The sequence below is a fragment of the Camelus bactrianus genome, chromosome 6 (genome assembly GCF_048773025.1).
Source record: "Camelus bactrianus isolate YW-2024 breed Bactrian camel chromosome 6, ASM4877302v1, whole genome shotgun sequence".
Classification (NCBI taxonomy): Eukaryota; Metazoa; Chordata; class Mammalia; order Artiodactyla; family Camelidae; genus Camelus; species Camelus bactrianus.
Window position 1 is genome coordinate 9,360,584 of NC_133544.1, and position 20,753 is coordinate 9,381,336.

The 20,753-nt window shown below is 46.4% G+C and overlaps 1 protein-coding gene across 5 annotated transcripts; it reads right to left on the reverse strand.

The window, feature by feature from the left end:
- Positions 1 to 182: 182 nt before the first annotated feature.
- On the reverse strand, positions 183 to 15,880 carry LOC105079903 (serpin A3-8). Of its 5 annotated transcripts, XM_045505721.2 has the most exons (6): positions 15,723 to 15,772; positions 14,126 to 14,196; positions 13,171 to 13,824; positions 11,829 to 12,102; positions 8,971 to 9,121; positions 7,499 to 7,934 (listed from the first exon to the last, which is right to left on the reverse strand). In XM_045505721.2, exons 3-6 carry the CDS (start codon positions 13,820 to 13,822, stop codon positions 7,740 to 7,742), a joined length of 1,272 nt encoding a protein of 423 aa, XP_045361677.2. In that variant the 5' UTR covers positions 13,823 to 13,824; positions 14,126 to 14,196; positions 15,723 to 15,772; the 3' UTR covers positions 7,499 to 7,739. The 5 variants fall into 5 exon arrangements, with proteins under 5 accessions (XP_045361675.2, XP_045361678.2, XP_045361677.2 ...); XM_045505719.2 differs by lacking the exons at positions 7,499 to 7,934; positions 14,126 to 14,196 and adding an exon at positions 183 to 435 and having other exon boundaries at positions 15,723 to 15,880; XM_045505722.2 differs by lacking the exons at positions 7,499 to 7,934; positions 14,126 to 14,196 and adding an exon at positions 1,154 to 6,392 and having other exon boundaries at positions 15,723 to 15,879.
- Positions 15,881 to 20,753: the final 4,873 nt, after the last annotated feature.

The following is a 20,753-nucleotide window of genomic DNA, read 5'->3' on the forward strand; positions in this document are numbered from 1 at the left end:
ACAAACTCAGGTATGTTTTAAATATGCAATACACTTTGTTTATCTATAGCTTGGTTTGCATGTTGAGGGACCCCTGTCCCTTCCCAAGAGAGGGGCTGTGATTCTGAGTGTCCCCAAGAATGTTGAAATTGTTACCATTCTGCTCGCCAGATGACAGGCCAATATACTGGGAGACAAGGTACTGAGGCAAGGAACAGCGACTTTATTTGGAAAAACCAGCAGACCAAGAAGATGGCAGATTAACGTCCTGGAGAACCATGTTCCCCAAGTCAGAATTCAGTCTCCTTTAATGCTACAAGGGGCGCGGGTATACTTGTGTTGTTGCAAACTTCTTTTTTTGTTTGTTTGTTTTTGCAAACTTCTTGGTGTAGGGAGTCTTAGTTCTTGGAATCCTTGGTTCTTGCAGCCGTCCACATGGGTCAGATCATGGTATCCCTGCAAACCTCCAACAAAACAAAAAGTTATGTTCTATTCTGCAACTTGTTATCTTTATACGAATGGGAAAAAGTTAATATCCTTAAAGGTTAGAGCCTTGAGAATAGGCTGTCCTGTATATTTCAGGCTCTAGGCAACATTCTTTCACAAAAGGTGCAGAACTAGCAAGTGTAAACCTAGGAAACAAAGCACAGGGTTAAAACCAAAGGAACAGATCTAATATGGAGTCAGATTTGTTCTTGTCTTATTACAAAATCGCAAGTTTCTGGGCCTCTGGTCTCCAACACATCTGTCTCTGGGGGCCTTGGGTACTGGTGTTCCTCCTCCTGCCCTTCCCCAGTGACTCGCCCTAAGAGATGGCTGGCCCTTCTCCCTGACTGGCCTTGAGGTCTCCTTACATTCTCCCTGGGCTAATCCCAGGCCTTTCTTTTTGAAATTATGCCAATAACTATATTGCCATGAAAATAAGAATTCTCACAAGAGTTATGGATTGGGGCAGGGGTTAATGTAAGAAGGAAAAGTTAAATGTTTCATCTTGTTTAAAAATGTGTACTCTATCAAATTTCTGCAAGTCAGAGATACCTTGAGAAAAGAGGTTTCCTTAAATCTGGAAGAGCAAAACGTAAAAGAATTGGCAATGTTCAAACCCAAAAGTCATGCAAATTCGAATCATCTTCATCAGTTCATTCAATCCTATCTATCTAATTCCTGATCTTGATCTTTTTTTTTTTTTTTTTTTTTAGAAGTTTTGTGAAGGCATCAGTTTCTTCATTAGAGTTCTGTAATTTCTTACCCAGTTCACTGGTATTATCTGAAAGTTTATCAGAAACCCCTGTTCTAAGGGAAGTGTCAGAATCCTTTCCATGAATCTCTCTGAAGCTAAAACATATTTGCAAAAACATCAGAGTAACACAACTCTCTGTAAATACCAAAGACTTAAAAGTGCCCATTATTGAAAATCTGAGTGTTCATTATAATGCAATTGACAAGGACATTTTGTTATTCCTGTGAAACATAACATTTTAAGATAAATAACTAAAATAGTGACTAATAACATTGTACCAGGACATATCTGATTTCCAGGAATTCACATAGTTTCTGAAACACTTTCAGCACATATTTAAACAGACACAACAGGAAGAAAAAGTATTACTTATTTGACAATGCTTCCCATGTAATTTAACATATTAAATCTTCCTCTAATTACATCTTCCTTTAATTTAACATCTTCCTTTTATTACATATATAGAAGAAACCATTGAGACATTTCAAGGGCCTTCTGAAATATTTCATACCTCAAAGTAAGTTCCAAGTCAAAAAGAGTGCATTTAGAAGTTGATATTGGAAGTTTGTCAAAAATAGCAAATTGTTTTACTCAACCAAATAGGATTTTAGGTCATTGTGAAGCAATATTGAGTTATTCATTTAACCGAAATAACAAAGACTTCATAAGCAAGTATAGAAGGTTATATAATTTTTAAAAGCCTTCACTCTTTTAATGTCTAGAAGACTAGGTTTACTTAAGTGATTAAAGACCTAATGAGGACAATATAGAACGTAAGGGATCATTTTGACAAGACGTAAGAGCCTAGTTTTTCTTCCTGGCACATTACTTAAAGATAAAGAAAAACCTTTCATATTTTCTTATGATGAAGAACAGATCAATAGAAAAAAAATTTGATCACTTAACAGACAGTAAACCAAATTCCAATAGCGTACCAGTTTACTTTTTATAATAAAACTTACTTTGTAGTTAAACTTATTCCAATTTTAGCTAGTCCTGAGCACACATAAATTTCCTTTCCAAAGATTCCTTTATTCAGAAAACTTTTGCAACTTTCTACTTCCATTGTATTTGTTCTTTCCCATTTAGAAATAACCAGCCTTAGGACAAAATCATTTTTTTTTTCTTAATAAGATGCATTTCCATTTCTTATACCTGTCAAAAAATGTCCTTGAATATGAAGATATTTTCCTTATTTTAATTACATATATTAATTAAAATTCTTTACCATTGAGAACACTTGGAATTGAAGTTCGGGAGGTACAGAGACAAAAAAAGGAAAAGAGAGTTCAGAGAGGAGAAAGAGTCAGGGGCTTAAAAGGCAAAAGCCAGGTGACTGTTAAAATTGTCTTGCAAGAATTAGGATTGACTCTGTGACAAAAAAAAAAAAAAAGGAAATATTTACCCTTATAGGACAAGCAGGCTATCACAAATTATTTAGGATAAAGTCTCAGTGTGTAGATAGGCAGTCATGGGTTATTTTAGGGTAAGGCACTATAAGTACCTTGAGTTTCTGGAACTTTGGCCAATACTCTGGATGACTGCATTTAGACAATACGTGGTCAAAGTTCAGATTCCCTTTGAACTGGAGTGTGCATAATCATGGCTGGTCGTTATAACCACCTCAATCAATATGGCAGAGTGCAAGTCATGCTATGTGACTTCAGAGTCCAGCACAATACTGAGAGGAAGGCCCAGCCACGTGGAAAACACATTCTGATGTAGGTGTTCCTGACCACAGCTCCAGCTGGGGTCACTTGCTGACACCCAGCATTGACCACCCAATATATGCGTGAGGAACCATCCAACATGTGCATGAGGAAGACTTTGATGATTTCAGTCCCAGCTATGGTCAGAGTATCCACAGGAGACACTCAGAGTGAAAACAGCCTTATCGAGCCGAGATTTGACACCAGCATTGTGAGAAATATAAAGAAGAGATGATTGTCATTTTATGACAATACTTTCTATACCCAGCAAAAATATTTTTCAGAATTGAAAGAAAAACATGGATTTTATAAACAAACAAAAGATTCAATAATTCATTACCAGCAGACCTGCATTACAAAAAAAAAAGTGTTAAAGCAATTTCTTGGGACAGAAGGAAAATACGGGTAGAAATTAGTACCTAAACCCAGGAATAAAGAGTTCCCAAAAATAGAAAAAAAAAATAGATTTTTGTCCTCATTGTGAAACTCTTTGATGGATAAATGACTGTTTATGGCCAAAAAAAAAGTTGCAATGTATTGTGGAGTTTCTAACATATGTAATTTATAGAAAGGACAACAATAGCACATAGGACAAAAGGAAAAAAAGCAAGAATATTGAGGTCAGGCTCTTATATGTTATTTGAAGTGATATAATATTATCAGAAGCTATACACTGATAAGGTAAAGATTTATTATAAATTCTCAATCCACTGGAAAAAATATAAGACAAAGAAGTATAGCTTATAAACCAACCATTGTGGAAAACAGAAACATAAAATTTCCTCAAATAACTCAAAAATATGGCAAGAGAAAAAATATGAAATACAGATGGATCAAATAGAAAACAAAAAGAAAGTTACAAAATCTACCCCAACCATAGCAATAATCATATTCTGTGACACGAATTATACCAATTCATTCATTCATTCATTCATTTACTGACTGAATATTTATTGAGTACCTACTATGTGCTAATCCCTGTAGTCTTACTGAGAATACAATGGTGTAAAAATGTCTCAGAGTTCCAGCTCTCAAAGAGCTCTCATTGTAGTAATGGGCACAGGGAAGTAAATGTCCAATTAAAATATATTGTGATAAAGTCTTTGATAAGAGAGTGGGTTAGGGTGGACCTCTACCTCACATCATATATAAAAATTAACTCAAAATGGATCAAAGACCTAAGTGAAGGGCTAAATCTATTAGAAGAAATCATAGAAGTAAATTTTCATGATCTTCAATTTGCCAATGGATTCTTAGATCTGATACCAAAAGCATGAGCAACAACAAAAAAAGATCAATTGGACTTCATCAAAATGAGAACTTTTTGTGCATCAAAAGAAAGTATCAAGAGAGTGAAAAGACGACCTACAGAATGAGAGAAAATATTTTCAGTTCATATATCTGTTGAAGAAATTGTATCTAGACCATTTAAAGAATACATGCAACTAAACAATAAAAAGACAAACAATCCAATGAAAAAGTGGACAAAGGGCTTGAATAGACATTTTTCAAAGAAGAGACAGAATGTACAATAAGCACTGAGCAGTTGCTTGCCATCATTCGCCTCAGGGAAATGCAAATCTAAACTACAAGGAGATGCCACCTTGTATCTACTAACATAATAATAATAATAATAATAATAATATTAATAACAATCATAATGACAATAATAGAAAATAAATTAAGTGTTGTCAAGTGTATAGAGAAACTGAAATCCTCTTATATCATGGGTGAAAATGGAAAATGGTGCAGCTGCTGTGGAAAGTGTTTTGGCAGTTCCTCAAAGAGGTAAACATAGAGTTACCATATGACCCAGCCATTCCAGACCTAAGTATACACACAAGGAAAATGAAAACATATGTCCACAAAAAGACCTGAACATGAATGTTTATAGTAGCATTATTCATGATGCCAAAAAAAACCCAAAACTGAAACAGCAAAATGTCCATTGGCTGATGAATGGTTAAACATAATATGGCATACTCAATGGAATACTACTCAACCGTAAAAAAGGAATGAAGTATTGACATATATACAACATAGATGAACCTTGAAAACATCCTGTTAAGTGAAATAAACCGGTCACCAAACATCATATATTGCATGATTCTATTTATCTAAAATGTCCAGATGACAAATCCAGAGACAGAAAGTATATTAGTAGTTACCAGGTGCTGGGGAAAGGAGGTAAAGGGGAGTGACAGCTCAATGGGTACAGGGCCTTTAGCAGTGATTAAAATAGTTAGAAACTACAAAGAAGTGATGGTTGCACAGCATTGTCAATGTGCTTATTGCCACTGAGTTTTACACATTAAAATTGTTAATTTTATGCTATGTAAATTTCACCTCACTAGAGAGAGACAGAGACAGAGACAGAGACTAAGACATATAGTAACTAAATGCCATGTGTATACATTGTTTGGACACTAATTCAAAAAAATTCAACTAGAAAAAGTTTAGAAACCAGCTAGAGAAGCATATACTTAATACTTGATGATATTAAGGAACCATTTTTTTTTAAAGGCTTGATATGCTATTGTGGGTATGAATTTTTTAAAATTCTATAGTTAAAATAAAAGGCTGTGTAGGACGTGCTTCAATAAAACCCAAAGGGGGAAAGGGTTTGAGAGGTCAGGAAAAATGATGTTGGCCCCATGTTGATAGTATCTGAAGCTGCTGATGTGTGTGTGTTGGGGGGGTTCATTATTACCATCCTTTCTAGTTTTGCATATGTTTGAATTCTTCCATAATAAAAATGTGAAAGAAAAAAATGCTTGAGGGCAGGTTTGTGCTTTATTCCCCAGAACTTAATGCATCCTGGGCGTGAAGTGAGCACTCCACAGTGAATGAATGAATGAATGAGTGAACTGTTGAGCACCGTGCATCTCATCACGGCCCTCTGCTGTACCCTCCCTTTGGTGAACATCAAGAGAAAGAATTGAAGATCCTGAGAAGTCAAGGAAAAGTGACAGTGTGTGTGCTTATGTCCAGGCAGTGGATGAGCAGAGTTAAAAATTAAATAATAATGAATGAAGCTGGGAGACAATGAAGTCTGACTCACATCCATTAACCTGTGTACACCTTGTCTCCGCACTCAATCTGCAGGCCATCTCTGTGTCAGCCCTGCCACAAAACCAGCACAGGTGAACACGGCATTTGTGTTGCAAAAGTTTTACAAACCCTTTTTTTCTGCTGAGTACATAGTAAAGTTTGTGTTTCTGTTGCATTAAAGTGGAATGCTCTATTGATTAGTCATTACTATTTAAAAACCACTCCAGCCAAAATGAGTGAGCCATCACGACATTTGAAAGAGTCATAACCCAAGTTCCTCGGAGGCAAGATGGATGACCTGGGCTGCACTCGTGGGGCTGGCACAGGGTCCGCAGGCAGCAGGTGGTCCCAGGTGAGAGACTGAAACCAGGAGGGGCTGGAGCATCGATCGCTGCAGTCAGCTCAGCACCTCACTGGTTGTAAAGAATGTGTATAAGCATCACTAGGTTTCAGCTTCGTGACAACCTTGAGTGGTCGGAGGGCAAAGGGGGAACCCGAGATGCAGGAGAATCAGGCTGCAAATACGTGAGACTCAGCCCAGGACACCAGCCCCGCCTGCAGCTCTCTCTCCTCTGCCCATGGATTGCACACAACATGAACTGAGGGGCCGGCTGTCTTCCTCCCTGGAGGTGGCGCTGAGGGTGGGGGCTGGGCCAAGGGCAGCCTCAGAATGTAATAGAAAAGAGCAAATCTGACTCATATTAGATCTGTTCCTTTGGCTTTAACGCTGGGCTCTGTTTCCTAGGCTTACTCTTGCTGGTCTGCACCTTTTGTAAAAGAACGTTGCCTAGAGCCTGAAATACACAGGAGAGCCTGCTCTCAAGGTTCTGACCTTTAAGGATGTTAACACTTTTCCATTCACATAAAGATAACAAGTTGCAAAATAGAAAATAACATTTGTTTTGTTGAAGGTTTACAGGGACACGACGATCTGACCCATGTGGACGGCTGATTCCACAAGAACAATGGATTCCAAGAACAAGAATTCCTACACCAAGCGTACACCCTTCCCTTTTAGTATAAAAGAAGCCTGAATTCTGACTTGGAGAAGATGGTTCTCCAGGACATTAGTCTCCCATCTTCTTGATCTGCCGGCTTTCCAAATAAAGTCGGCTATTCCTTGCCCCAACACCTTGTCTTCCAATTTATTGGCCTGTCGTGGGGCGAGCAGAAAGAGTTTGGACTCAGTATCAGTCAGAATCTGGAGCCCCTGCAAGGGTCAGCATGTGGGCACAGCCTGGGCCCTGGGGGAGGGAGGAGTGAAACTGGACCTGGGACCAGAGACCCTCAGAAGTAGGCATCAGGAAGCAGGTGCCCCTCCCTGTCCTGGGCTGAGGTCCAGTGAGCTTGGTCACAGGCACAAAGACTGCTCCTGGGCCAGCTGGTGAAGCTGAAGGCACAGGGGCCCAGGGTCTGGGGGGCTGAGCCTGTGTGGGAGGTCGGGGGCTTGGCCTTGAGGCCCAGGCAGCTGCAGGGATGTGGACTCGGGCAGATCAGGGCGGAGAGACACAGGAAAGAGTCCAGTCCACACAAAGTGGTTTATTGCTGTCAGAGAGGGGTCTCAGAGCTACTACTGACCAGGGCACAGACTCCCTGTACATGTGGGAGCCACCAGCAGAGTCACTGTCACCTTCTGAAGGATGAGCAAGGTAGGGGGGAGGGCAGGCAGGCCAGCTCCTCAGTGCACAGAGGCCAGGCTGTGCCCAAGGATGTGGGCACCTAGCTCCTTAGGGAAGGGGCTCACAGCTCAGAGAGGAGCTCTAGGCCTGACTGGGGTCTGTGACTTTGCCCAAAAAGATGACGCTCTGGGTGTCTCTGTGCACTATGGTTAACAGGAAGGGCCTGTTGAAATACACAGTGATCGTCTTCATGATCCTGGTTTCCACGCTGATTCCTGTAGAAGCAAATCCTTCCGTGCCCTCCTCGCCCACATCAAGCACAGCCTTGTGGACCACCTGTGGGGACACCAGACCATTACCCACCGGCGACGGGGTGGGCTGGAGGTGAGCAGCCTGCCTGGGGTCTCTAACGGGACGACATTCACCCAGCATCTCCTGCTGGCCTGTCACTGTGCTGCCAACATGTTCAATTTGTTTTGTTCCTCCCAGCAATCCTGCCCGCTGGTTCACCTGGTCCTGATGCACAGATGTGCAAACTGAGGTCAAATGCCGTGAGTGATGTCCCCATGGTCAGAAAGGCAAAGACCAGGGGCTCCCTGATCCGGATCCTTCTCTGTCTGAGTCCAGAGACTGTGCTGCCCCCAAAACAGCCCCTAGGGCCAGCACCCTCCAGGTCGAATCAGCAGATGGGTGCACACTGTTTCTGCACCTCTCTTGCCCCAGCTGAAATGTCCCTGGGGACCTCCACCACTGCACAGGATGTGGCTTCCCATCCCTGGACCACTCGGCCCCCTTGGCACACATGCACCCTTCACCACATCCTTTGGAGGGTGGGGTACAGTGGTGACTTGGGGGACTGCCAAGTATCCCCCATTCATTCTGACTACTCTGCCTCTAGGATCACAGCACAAGAGTCCCCGGGGTTCTTCTCTCCCACTCTTGGTGTATTTTCATCACCATTGCCCGATAGCCACTCTCAATACCTATTACCTCTTACCTGCTCTGCTTGGCACTGCCCATGAGCCAAGGTCTATCACCCTCCTTTTAAAGGTGAAAAGTTGGAGAGGTGCGGGAGTTATCATTTACCTCTGTACGCAGTAGTGACAGATGGAGTTGGGGTGGGGGTCCACAGCTGATCCCACCCCAGGTCCTCCCCGATGAAGGGCTTCTGTGTCACATATATTCCAAGGATGGTAGCGACTTGCCCCCAGCATCATGGTAACCCATCTCTCCTGGGCTTGGGGAGTCCAGGGAGGGTGACTGAGTTACAAGAAATGCAATTATTCTGCAAATTCAAGATTACTCAAACGTCTGGCCTTCATTATTCACACTCCTGTGAGGAATATGACTTATCCAAAACTTAAATACCCACCTGGGTAACCTTCAGGTCATTAGAATCATTGACTCCTGACAGGTCAGCCTTGTCAGTGAAGACTTCCCTAATGCCTAGCCGGGGAAGGATGTCTTTCAGATCATAGTCGCTGGAGATGGAAAACTTTGGCAGGCCGAGCTCATCTATTAGGCTAGGAAATGAGGAAAATAAACTTCAGCGCCTGTTTCGCTTGGTGCCCGCTTTTCTCCCACCTGACAGTATGGTCTTCCTTGGTTTCCTCTCTGTCCACTCGCTTGTCATTGGAAATAAGGACTCCTTTCCTCAGTTTCCTGACCCCTGGTGCTCACTCCTCTTAATTGTTAATGATCCACTCACGTCTGCAGGAGTCTACATGCCAGACTGTGTGTCAGGGCTGGGCCTGTGGTGGTGCCCGTGCCTGGCCCTGCTTCTCCCCTCGAGCCTGCAGGGCAGAGGAAACACCCTCACTCCAACATGGATTCCACAGCTGCTGGGAGACTGTGTTGGGGCGGGGGGGGGGGGGGATGCTGGCTCCGTGAGCACCAGGAAGGCTTCCTGCAGGAGGTGGTATCTAGTTTAAGTCCTGGAGGAGGGGAAGGAGCTGGCTGGGTGAAGAGGAGGGCAGGAGGCAGGCAGACGGACTCGCAGGGAAGTGGGAAGAAAGAGGAGATGCTCCACAGCCCAGAGGGCAGCCTGAGCATGCGGAGTAGGGAGGTGAGGAGCTGGGCAGGGGCTTGGGGCGGGACGTGGAGGGCTGGGGGCTGTGCTCACGGGCCTTGGGGACCTGAGCAATCTCTCAAAGGTCTCCATCTTGTCTCCCAGTTAGCTTGAGGGCAGGGCTGCCTCTGCTTCTGCTTTTGAGCAGAGCTGGCAGCAGGTTCTTGAAAATGAGGTGATGTCTCGGACCTCCCTCCCTCTCTGTCTGTTTTTCCCTTAAGACTCTTGTCATGGTGCCTGATCTTAGAGATGCCAAATATGAGGGGGCTGTGGCTCCCATTAAATATGAGCCCCTTGGGAGGAGAAAGGGATCTGTTCCTCCTCATAGTCAGTCCTTCATTCCTTCCTTAATCCATTATCCATTCATTCATCAAATTCTTACTGAGGCCCCTGGATGGGCCAGGGATATGCAGATGCATCATTCCCCAGTTATTTGTAAATCAAAGGTGTTTGATGAATATTCTACCTGTTTACAACTATTCCTTGAGCCCCTGGTCTGTGGCAGCTCTTTAGTGTTGGAGGAAGGAAAGGATTGAGAAGGAATTATCAGTAGGGAGAGGGTGTGGTCCCCCTGGGGTCTCCTGGGATCTGCAGTGAGGAGGGGCTGAGAGTCAGGCAGGCCCAGGTGGCATCTGGTCCTCTGGACAGGGGTTGGGGAGGGGGCCACAGCCTCAATCTCCTTTTCATGTAGGTCTCTCACTCTTTGTGGTTAATAAAGTGACCTCCACACCTGTTACCCACTAGGATCTGCAGAACCGCCCAATTAGAACAGCGGGTCAAGGACACCTCTCCCGTCTCAGTAGGGAGTGAGCCCCAGAGAAGCATAGGGGTGACGGTGGCGGGGGGTGAGCCTGGGAGGGGGTCTGGAATCTGGGCCGCACCCTGCGCGGCTGCCCATACACCCTCCCTAGGCCCCCTGCAGACAGAGGGCCCAGAACTCCCTCTCCCTCTGTTGGCTCCCCTGTTTTTGGTCTCCTGAATTCCACATCCTAGCCTGTGTCCAGAGCCCAACAGCTTCTCACACTTCCTGGCTCCCTCTTGGTCCAGCCACCAGCAGCATCCCCGGATGACTGCCCTGGGCTCCTGGTGGCCTCCCTGCCCCCATGCTTGTCCCCTGCTGTCTGTTCTCCACTTGGCAACCTGGGGGATGCTTCTGAAACCTTACTCAGATCACTCACTCTTTGGCTTAGAACCTTGTGGTGAGTCTCCATTTGTTAGAGGGGGCTGAGTCGAGGGGTCAGCATAACCTGATCTTCCCCCAACTGGGGGCCCTGACCTCTCCCAACTTTCCATCTCACTCACTCTGCTTCAGCTGCTCTGACCTCACTAATCCTCCACCACACCAGGCTGGCTTCTGTCTTAGAGGCCTTGCACTGGCTGTTCCCTCCGCCAGGAATGCATTTCCCCAACACATCTACATGGCTCAATCCCTCACCTCAAAAAAATCACCTAACAGCCTCCCTATTTAATATCTCAGACTAATTCTGTGTCCGGTTTTCTTAATCATCTTACTGTGCTTTACCATCCCCACCTCCCCGTTTCTCACCTCCCAACACCCAAATAATGTATTTGTTTCTTATCTTTCACCCCAATTACAAAGTAAGTGCCACGAGGGCAGGGAATTTAGTGTTTTATTTGCTGGTCTACCCTCAGGGTCTAAATTAGTCCCTGGCACATAGTAGGTCCTCAATTAACCTATGAAACCAGTGCTGAATGGTTGAATGAGTAAATAAGTGAATGTAATCTTTTGCCAATGAAAAGCTGACTCTCAGCTCCCGTCCAACTTCCTGACCTCAGCCCTCAACTGATCACATTGTGTCTGTCTCCCTGCAACTTGACAAGGTGGAGCCAAGGACAGGACATGCATGAGTGCTCACCACTGGGTTAGGAATTCTTACGCTTAGTTCCTGTTAGAATCAGAGGAAGCCTCCACCCCCAACCCATCAGATGTCATCACGATGTCATTATGGTAGAAGGAGCACCGCAGGCCAAGAGTCATGAAGACAGCAAAGGGCAAGGTCATCCCAGGACAGGCTCCCACCTCTGTCCAGCCCCTGGATGTGAGTCAGGCACTGAATGCTGGGGTCAGGAGTCCAGGAAGAGGGGGGGAGAACCAAAAAGGCAGGGGGCCGCCCACAGCTCTGGGACCTGGGGAGAGTCACCTGGGATGCAGTGAGTCTCTCCACCTCCTCAGTGTCTCCGGGAGCAGCTTGGCCTCCACCTCCTCCAGTCGGCCCTCGTCCGGGAGGATGAAGAGGGCGCTGTCGTTGCTGGTGTACTGGAGCTCCACCACCACGCAGCCCAGCACCGCGTCCCGGAACATAGGTGTGACCAGGCTCGGGATCCTCATCATGGGCACCTCCACCGACCTGTTCTCGCTCACGTGGAACTCTGCCTGGTTTGTAACTTGGGGGTCAAAGGGCAACTTCCATTTGGCTAGAGGTGGAGGGAGCAATTGGAGATGGCTGTGAATGCAAGGGCTGTGTGGGTTTGCACGTACACCTGGGCAGCCGGGTGAGCCCTTGGGGATGGGGTGAGCCCCACAGGCCTGGATTAGAGGGAGGCCATGGAAGAAACCTGGCTAATTGTGCTGCATGAGAAACCAACAGGATTTTAGAGGGCAAGAGAGAGATGGGGGTGAGACTGGGGTCTGGGGAGAGATGGGACATCCTGACCCTTAAAGGGAACAGCGTTAGTGACCAGTTGTTAGTCAGCGGCATTGCAGGGACGTGCACATCCCCCACCTCCCCCACTGCCTTGTGAACTAGGCTGAAGCAAGAAGCGAAAAGGGGGCCGGGAGGGCAGGGCGGAGGGCAACAGAGGAGAGGGCAGGGGTGGGGGTCACCCCTCAGGAGGACTGGAGCACTCAGAGCGGGGAGAGTCTTGGGAGATTAGGGCCCTGGGTCCTCCTTGGAGTCTGTATCCACCCCTACTCCTGCTTTGTCACCCCTGCCTGCGTCCCCGTGGTTAGAGGCAGTTGCAGAGGGAAAGCCAGGCTGGGTGGGTGTGCCTTGGGAGGAGATTTTGAGGAGAAAGTCCCAGGACTGGACAGGGTGGGAGAGGGAAGTGCAGGGGACCATCCACTCAGCCAGGACTTCGCCCAGGTCAGACACAGCCGTGGTGTGCACACTTGAGGGTTCCCTGAGTGTGTCCGAAAGCGTCTCATCAGGGAGGAAGCTGGGGTTGCCGGCCACCCCCAGGGATCTGAAAGGAAAGCTCCTGCCTTCCGGCAGCTGCCCAAATTTAAGTCACAATAAGGCTCCCTCTGCCTCACACAGAGGGTTAGTGGGCTCCCCTGCACTTCCGTCCTCCAGCGACCACTGTGACAGGAGAGACAAAGCCTGCGGTCGGGGCAGGACCCGGTGCCCGCCACCCCCTGAGCCGAGGGCAGCCTCCTCTACAAGGTTTTGCTAACAACACAGTTGGCTGAGCCGGGACAGAAATAGCGCTGAAGCCTCAGAACTAAAAGTGTGCTTCTTCCCAAACCCCGCGCCGGGCGCCCACCTTTAAAGTAGATGTAATTCACCAGGACCACTTCTGTGAGTGGGTCAAGCCTCTTGAACAAATCCACAACTTTCCCCTGGGTTTTATTCTTCACATAGTCGTTGATGAGACTCTTGGCGGTGTCGGGGTCCCGGAAGTTGATGGAGGAGACCTCGGCCGCGTACAGCGCCCGGGCGTCGTCCCTGAACTTGTCCAGCAGCTTCAGCTGCTCTTGGACGAACATGGCGTTGCCCACGCTCAGCTGCAGCTGGTTGCTGGGTTGGCCGAGTGTCTGCAGGAGGTGCTGGAAGCCCTGGTGGATTTCTGACTCGGGGGTCTCCGTGAGGTTGAACTTGAGGCCTTCGAGGATCTCCGTCAGGGTCGTGCCGCGGGCCCCCAGGGACAGGAAGGCCAAGGCCATGGAGACGCTCAGCGGGGAGAAGATGACATTCTTATCAGGGGTCTTCAAAGCCAACTGCTTGTAGAGGCTGAAGGCGAAGTTGGTGTTGCTGGAGGCTAATGTGAAGTTGTCCACAGATGCCTCTCTGTGCTGGTCCTCCTGGGTCACCTTCTCCAGGTCAAGTACACCCTCTGGGAGGCAGTGGACCCTGGAGCAGAGCCCAGCCACCAGGAGCCCCAGAGCCAGGAGGGGTGACATCCCCTCTGCCCTCATGCCTGGAAAGCAAAGCTCCCTCAGTCTTCGAAGGTCAGATAATGTCCCAGCTGCCACCCACTCTCCCCAGGTGTTCTGTGTTCTCTCTGCCTCCACTAACTTTGTGATCTCTTAGTGGTAGGTACTTTCCTGGGCTCCCAACTTATGTGCCGATGCTCTGGGTTCCCTCTCACCCTTTGAGCAAGTACTGCAATTGTTGCCACCTTCCGCAATGGAGAAACTGAGCACAGAGAGGGGAAGGGGTTTTTTTCCAAGGTCACACAGCCAGCAGGTGGAGGAGAGAGGGTGAGAAAGCTTGTTTACCTGGCCCCGAAGTGGGGAAGCTGGTGACAGGTGTGAGGTGGTGTCCATCCAGTGCGAACACATCCTCCCTGCTGGTTAGGGGCAGACACCATCGAGGGGACTTGGGGGCAGGGTCTCCTTTCCCACTATGTCCCCTGTCTGCTCCCCAAGCAGAACCCCAAGGAAGTCTGGACTGAGGCAGAGGCCACAGCACCACTCCTGGTCTCTTGATGAAATATTGTGCGACCTTAGGCTGGCACTCGTGTTGGGGTACCTCGTCACAGTGAAGGTCGAGTGAGAGAGGCCACCAAAAGCAGCGGGAGCAGTGCTGGCGCCCAGGCGGTCCTGATGAGGGTTGGTGTAAAGACCATAGGAGGGCAGAGTGTTCTTTTCAGCCCCTGACAGGTGGACACATGGTGGGAGTTTCCACCAGGAGCCTGGAAAGGCCTCCTAGTAGGGTGAAAGTTATGTGGGCCTTAGTGTCAGAGACGTGGACCAGGTTTTCATCCTGGCCACCTGTGACAGCTGTGTGGTGACAAGCCAGTGACGGAAACTCTCTGAGCCTCAGTTCCCATCCTTGTCCAAAAAGCTGAATGGCTCAGGTGACATAAATGATGGAGGTGCCTGGCTCGTAAGAGGTGTTCCAGAGGTGTCACCTCTCCACGTGCCAAACTCTCTTGAGACTACAAACCAGAGCTGTCATCCGTGGGGACCGGGGACAGAGCTTCTGTCTGAAAGCCAAGAAAGACTGTGTCCCAAGCTGGTGACTTCAGCAAACAGGATTGTTTACCTTCAGTGTCTGCCCATTCATCTCAGAGTTCAGAGAAGAAAGGGCTGCTTGTGTGCTGGTGCGGGGAAGGGGGGGAGAGAGAGAAAAGAGGAAGAGGAGAGGAGGAGAGAGGAGAGGGGAGGAGGGGGGACGGAGGGGAGGGACTGAGCTGATCGCATCAAGAGGCCGGTGGAAAGGCCTTTGGCCTGAGACAGAGACACATCAGTTGCCCCAACTCTTAGTTTACTCAGGGCTGATGCAACCAATTTTTCCAAAAAGAGTTAAACATTTTCCCCTAATATTATTCCTAGAGAAATAGCACTTGTCTATTTGGGCACATTGGAGGGTTGGCTCTGTTTCTGAACAGTCTGTCTTTTCAGTTGCTAGACAGACACACCTGCCTGTCTGCTTGGCTGGGGGTCCTGGAGAGAGAGTGGGGCCCAAGAAACCCCCATGGAGACCCCAGGGCCTCTGCCCAGAGGGACCCAGTGCGCTAATTTGATCCTCACAGCTCTCTGAGAGCAGCTCCCCTGGCCAGGCAAGGAGATGCAACTCATGGCCCTCGGGGGAGTCCTGATCCTGAAGGGGGGTACACAGCTGGCTCGAATCAGATTCCTCAAGAGTCAAAGGCGGAAATGACCCTAGAAGCCCTGGTGGAATGTCCCTTCCTTTGCAGGAATGAAAACAGACCCAGGGAGAGGTCTTCAGAGGGCTCAGAAGTGTCCCAGCTTCGAACACAGGTCCTCCCGCCTCCCTCCTGCCACATGTTCCCCAGACCCCAGCCCGGGGCCTAGAGCCACCCTGGGAAAGAGAGTCCTTTGCTTCCAGTGTGGGAACGTCACGGATTACCTGGCTCGGAGAGCTGGATGCGGTGCGTGGAACCGAGGCCGCCACCTGCCTGGAATGCTGGGTTTTCACGGTGCTGCTGCTCCTTTGTGCCTGCGAGGATCTCCTCCCCTTGCTTGTGAAACATGGGCGGGGTTCTGTCCTTGGACTGGAAACGACCAAGGATCGATCATTCCTGGTAACAGGATTTATTTGATTACTTAAGCAATCTAGTTGCAGAAACCTCTTTTTGCCTCTTAAGGAAAAAACACTAAAAATAAACAAATAAAAAATGTTTCTTTTTATCGTATTTTCTTCCATTTAAGAAATACTGAGGAACATGTGAAAGCTCAGAATATACAAAACAGACATTGAAAAATATCCCTGATTAATCTTCTTTTTTAAACATTTATTGACTCTTGTGACTCTTTTTCCCCCATTTATGACATCCTCATTGAGAACCATGTAAAAACCCCCAAAATGTAGAGAAAGACATTTGAAAAAAATCCCCCAGAATTGTGTCACTCTGGGACAGCCCAGCTGCCACTGTGCTGTTACCATTACGAGTTATTTTTCTGGGATGTGTGTGTGCACCTGCGTGTATGTGAGAGGAATCTCCAGACACAAACTCAGATATGTTTTTAATACGTGTTATTTGTCTATAGCTTGATTTGCATATTGAGGCACCCTTCCACCATTCCCAGGGAGGAGATTTAGCCTGAGGGCCCCCCAGAGTGCCCGGAGTACAAGTGTCTGGGGCCTCTGGTCCCCGGCACCGTCGGTCTTTGGGGACCTGCTGTGTCCTGGCCTGCGTCCTGGCCTCCTTCATTGTTCCTTCATCCTAAGCCCTGGTTCACCCCTGACCTTGAGGTCTCCTTTGATTTCTCTCTGCTGTCATCCCAGGCATCTCTCGAGCTCATGGGAAAACTGCCTCTTCATCCCTCATAGTCACAACCCTCCATCTATGATATCCCTGACAGACCCCTGGGGCCCCTACGGGTTCCACTGAGCACAAGCTGGAATCAGGGTTTAGTGGCAGGGGATGGCTTTGGCAGCAGGTAAATCTGAATCCTGAAAGTACTACTCACCGGCTACGTGACCCCCAAAAATTGACTGAAAATCCCTCAGCCTTAATCTCCTCGGCTCTAAAATGCAAATACAACATTTCCCTGACCAGTGTCTCTATAAAGATTAAATAATCCTAAATGTAAGCTCTAGTAGGAGAGGATTTTTATTTTTATTTTTGTTTGTTGCTGCATCCCAAAAGTACTTAATAAAGATTTGTTAACTGTGAAGGCCGGAAGTGACCAAGCGTTTGGTCCCATCCTTCCTGAAATGATGATGTAGGTCTTTTCAGGCTCCAAATATTTGCAGAATTGATTACATATTTTAAGTTACACAGAATCCCAAAGAAACATTGGTTGAAACCAGACTTCAGTTCATTTCTGTCTCATGTAAGTCCAGGTGGAGGGAGTGGATTGACACGGTGATCCCATTTTGCGAGGGATTTGGGCTTCTCGTATCCAGGTGCTTTGCCGTTCCTTGTGTTGTTTGCCACGTCCCAGTGGCTCATTGCCACGTCCACCTTCCAGCTAAGGGCAAGGGGGAAAGGCAAAGGCACGACCCTTTGTTTGAAAGAAATGCTCTAGATTTGGGGTGTTTTATTTTCACTTGTGTTCCATCAGCCAGAGCTTGGTCATATGACCACACCTACCTGCAGGGGACACTGTGCAGTGCAGCCAATATTCTCCATTGTGTAGCTATGTCCCAGCCAAACATTTGGGGTTTGATTGCCTTGATAGAAAATAAGAATGGACATTCGGCATCACTACTTCTCTTACCCTGATGTTTTACCTGAGTGTCCCCCAAATTCTCTGGCCCCAGGAGAGTCATCAATTTCCTTAAAACTGAACTGACAGTCTGAACCTCTAGTCAATGTGAAGGCAGAAAATTTTCTACCTTTTCCAAATAATGCTGAGGGTGCTTATGGGGAGCTAACATGTCCTGGGCGCCACCTGTCACCTGGAGCTTCTGACTGATGCTCCAGGGCTACATGCACCTCTGCCCATCTCTCAGCCTCGTCACTGAGCTCTTACAGCCATCATTGATCTACTTAGACCCCAAAATTGGTACAGGCTTTTTCTTCAATTCCACAAGCATGGATGGTCGTGTCACAGTGTCCTCTAGGGCCTGATGAGAGCATAAGGGAATTAGGACACAGAAAAGGATTAAGGCTAATGTCTGTTGTTCTGTTCCTGAATCCAGTGTCACCTCTTTCTTGAAGTGTCCCCTCCATATCATCTTTCTATTGGCCACTGAGGCTATAGGATCATTGGAGCCTGAGGCAGGAATCTCTTTTGAGTATTCTCTCCTCTAAGTCCAGAGGACCCTAGCCATATTTCTGAACCTGACAAAGGAAAACAAAAATGAAATTAATGGCACGCTGGTGTCTTAAGAGAAGCCCCTGTGCATAAAAGAATAGACCATTGACACCCTTGCTATACTCAAATGTGGTCTGAGGACAAGCAGCAGGGAGCTTGCTAGAGAGGTAGACTCTTGGGGCCCACCCCAGAACTACTAATACAGCATCTGTATCCTGACAGTCTCCCCAGGAGATTCGTATATACTTTACATACTGAGGGGCACTGCCTCACAGGCTAAAGCAGCGAAAGGGAGAAGAATATATGTCAACTAAGAAAACACAGAAGCCTGCAAATGAGAAAAGAGTTTTTTTTAGGGTCTTAGGAATTACAGTTCAGGAAATACCGATTCTGGTAAAACCAAAAGCATGTTCTGAGGAAGAAGATGTGTCCAGATTTTATAAAGACAGAAACCATGAGACTGTTAAAGTTATCTGGCAAGAGTTATGATTGACCCTGACACAGGAAGAGAAATCGTTGTCCTTAAGAGATAGGCCGTCATGATTTATTTAGGGTAAGGTTCCAATAAGTGGCTAGGTAGTCATGAGTCATTTTAGGGTATGTGTCCAATATGTGTCTTGAGTCTGAAACATTAGGCAGATGCCCTAGATGCTTGTTTAAGAAAATAGTTGATGAAAATTCAGATTCCATTTGGGCTGAGCTGTGCACAATCACACTTCTTCAGCAGCCCCTGACTTCATCCTAGAGAGCTCCCTTAGCAATACTGACACCATTTTTATTTTCCTTTCACATTTCCCCCTTTTGATCGAAATCTTTTTTGGAAAAGCATTAATGATCAACCATTTGTTTATTTGGCATCAGCATTGACTTCTTCAGTGCTAGGAAGGCTTATTCCCAGAGAATCATGTCCCATGGAGGAGGAAAAGAGTTGGCTGGGCAAGAGGTATGCTATTAGAGAGTTTATGGCCACACATGATCAACAAGGAGCCATCTAAGAAGTGGTCTTAGACAGCGTTCAATAGAGGGGACATTCATGGATCTTCATTGGGAGGAATCTTATAGGAGAAGTCAGTCACCTCCAGGTATCAGTCTATCATAATTCCTGTGGAGGGAATTTTCATTCTTATGTGCAGAGGTCTCCTAGAAATGGGAGCTAAGGAAATGGCCAAAACAGGCAGCTTTTATACTTTTTTGACAAAGAAACAATAAATTAGTGAGGCTGATAGGACACATAAATATAAGTTTTAAGTGTTGAATTAGTGAAGAATTTAAATAGAGTTTGGGCTTGGAGGAGTACATTAAAGAAGTAACAAGGTTAGCTGCACTATTTACAATAGCCAAGACATGGAAACAGACTAAATGTCCATCAACAGATGACCGGATAAAGAAGATGTGGTGTATTTATACAATGGAATACTATTCAGCCATAAAAATGACAACATAACACCATTTGCAGCAACATGGATGTCACTGGAGAATGTCATTCTAAGTGAAGTAAGCCAGAAAGAGAAATAAAAATAGCATATGAGATCACTCATATGTGGAATCTAAAAAAAAAAAAAAAAAGAACATTAATACAAAACAGAAACAGACTCATAGACATAGAATATAAACTTGTGGTTGCCAAGGGGGAGAGGGGTGGGAAGGGATAGACTGGGAGTTCAAAATTTGTAGATGCTGACAGGCATATGTAGAACAGATAAACAAGATTATACTGTATAGCATGGGGAAACATATATAAGATCTTGTGGTGGCTCACAGTGAAAAACAATGTGACAATGAATACATGTATGTTCATGTAAAACTGAAAAATTGTGCTCTACACTGGAATTTGACACAACATTGTAAAATGACTATAACTTAATAAAAAAATGTTAAAAAAAAAAAAAAAAAGAAGTGATGAGGTCTGCTAACCCAGGCTTCCCGGCTCCACATTCCCCATGTCTGATGAGAAGGGTGTCCTTCTTCCACCAGATGCAGGGAGTACACCTTCCATGCGGGAGACTTAGTTTCTGCTTTCAGGGAAACAGAGAGGAGGGCCAAAGTGTCCCTCTTGCATTGGCCATTTCTTTTTTTTTTTTTTCCTGATTCTTATTTTTACTGAAGTGTAGTCAATTTACAATGTTAGTTTCATGTGTATAGCAAAGCAATTCAATTATACATATACAGACATATATATATTTTTCAGATTCTTTTCCATTACAGATCATTACAAGAAATTGAATATCGTTCCCTGTGCTGTACGGTAGGTCCTTGTTGTTTACCTATTTTATATATAGTAGTGTGTATCTATTAATCTCAAACTCCTAATCTATCCATCCCCCCTGTATTGGCCATTTCTTAAGTAACTTTAAATCAAAATAATCAACATGCCATTGAAGTATATTTTGGAGTGGCCTGCCTCGGGCCCCAATGCTGGGATGCACGTGTTTCTTTGACTTGAAATGGACCCAGGTGAGCAGCCCAAAGGAAGCTGGAAGGTGCACCCTTAAAATGGAGTCAGGGCCAAGGTTTCCAGGAGCCTATTTCCAGGGCTCAAGAAACCCAGAAGCACAAAGGCGGAGAGACAGGCAGGGGCTGAAGTGGCACCAGCCTTTGGAGCCTGTGTGAGTGTGGCTGTAGCACCCGCCTCAAGTAGGTGAAGGTATGTCTCGAGTGCTCTGCTGCTGACTTG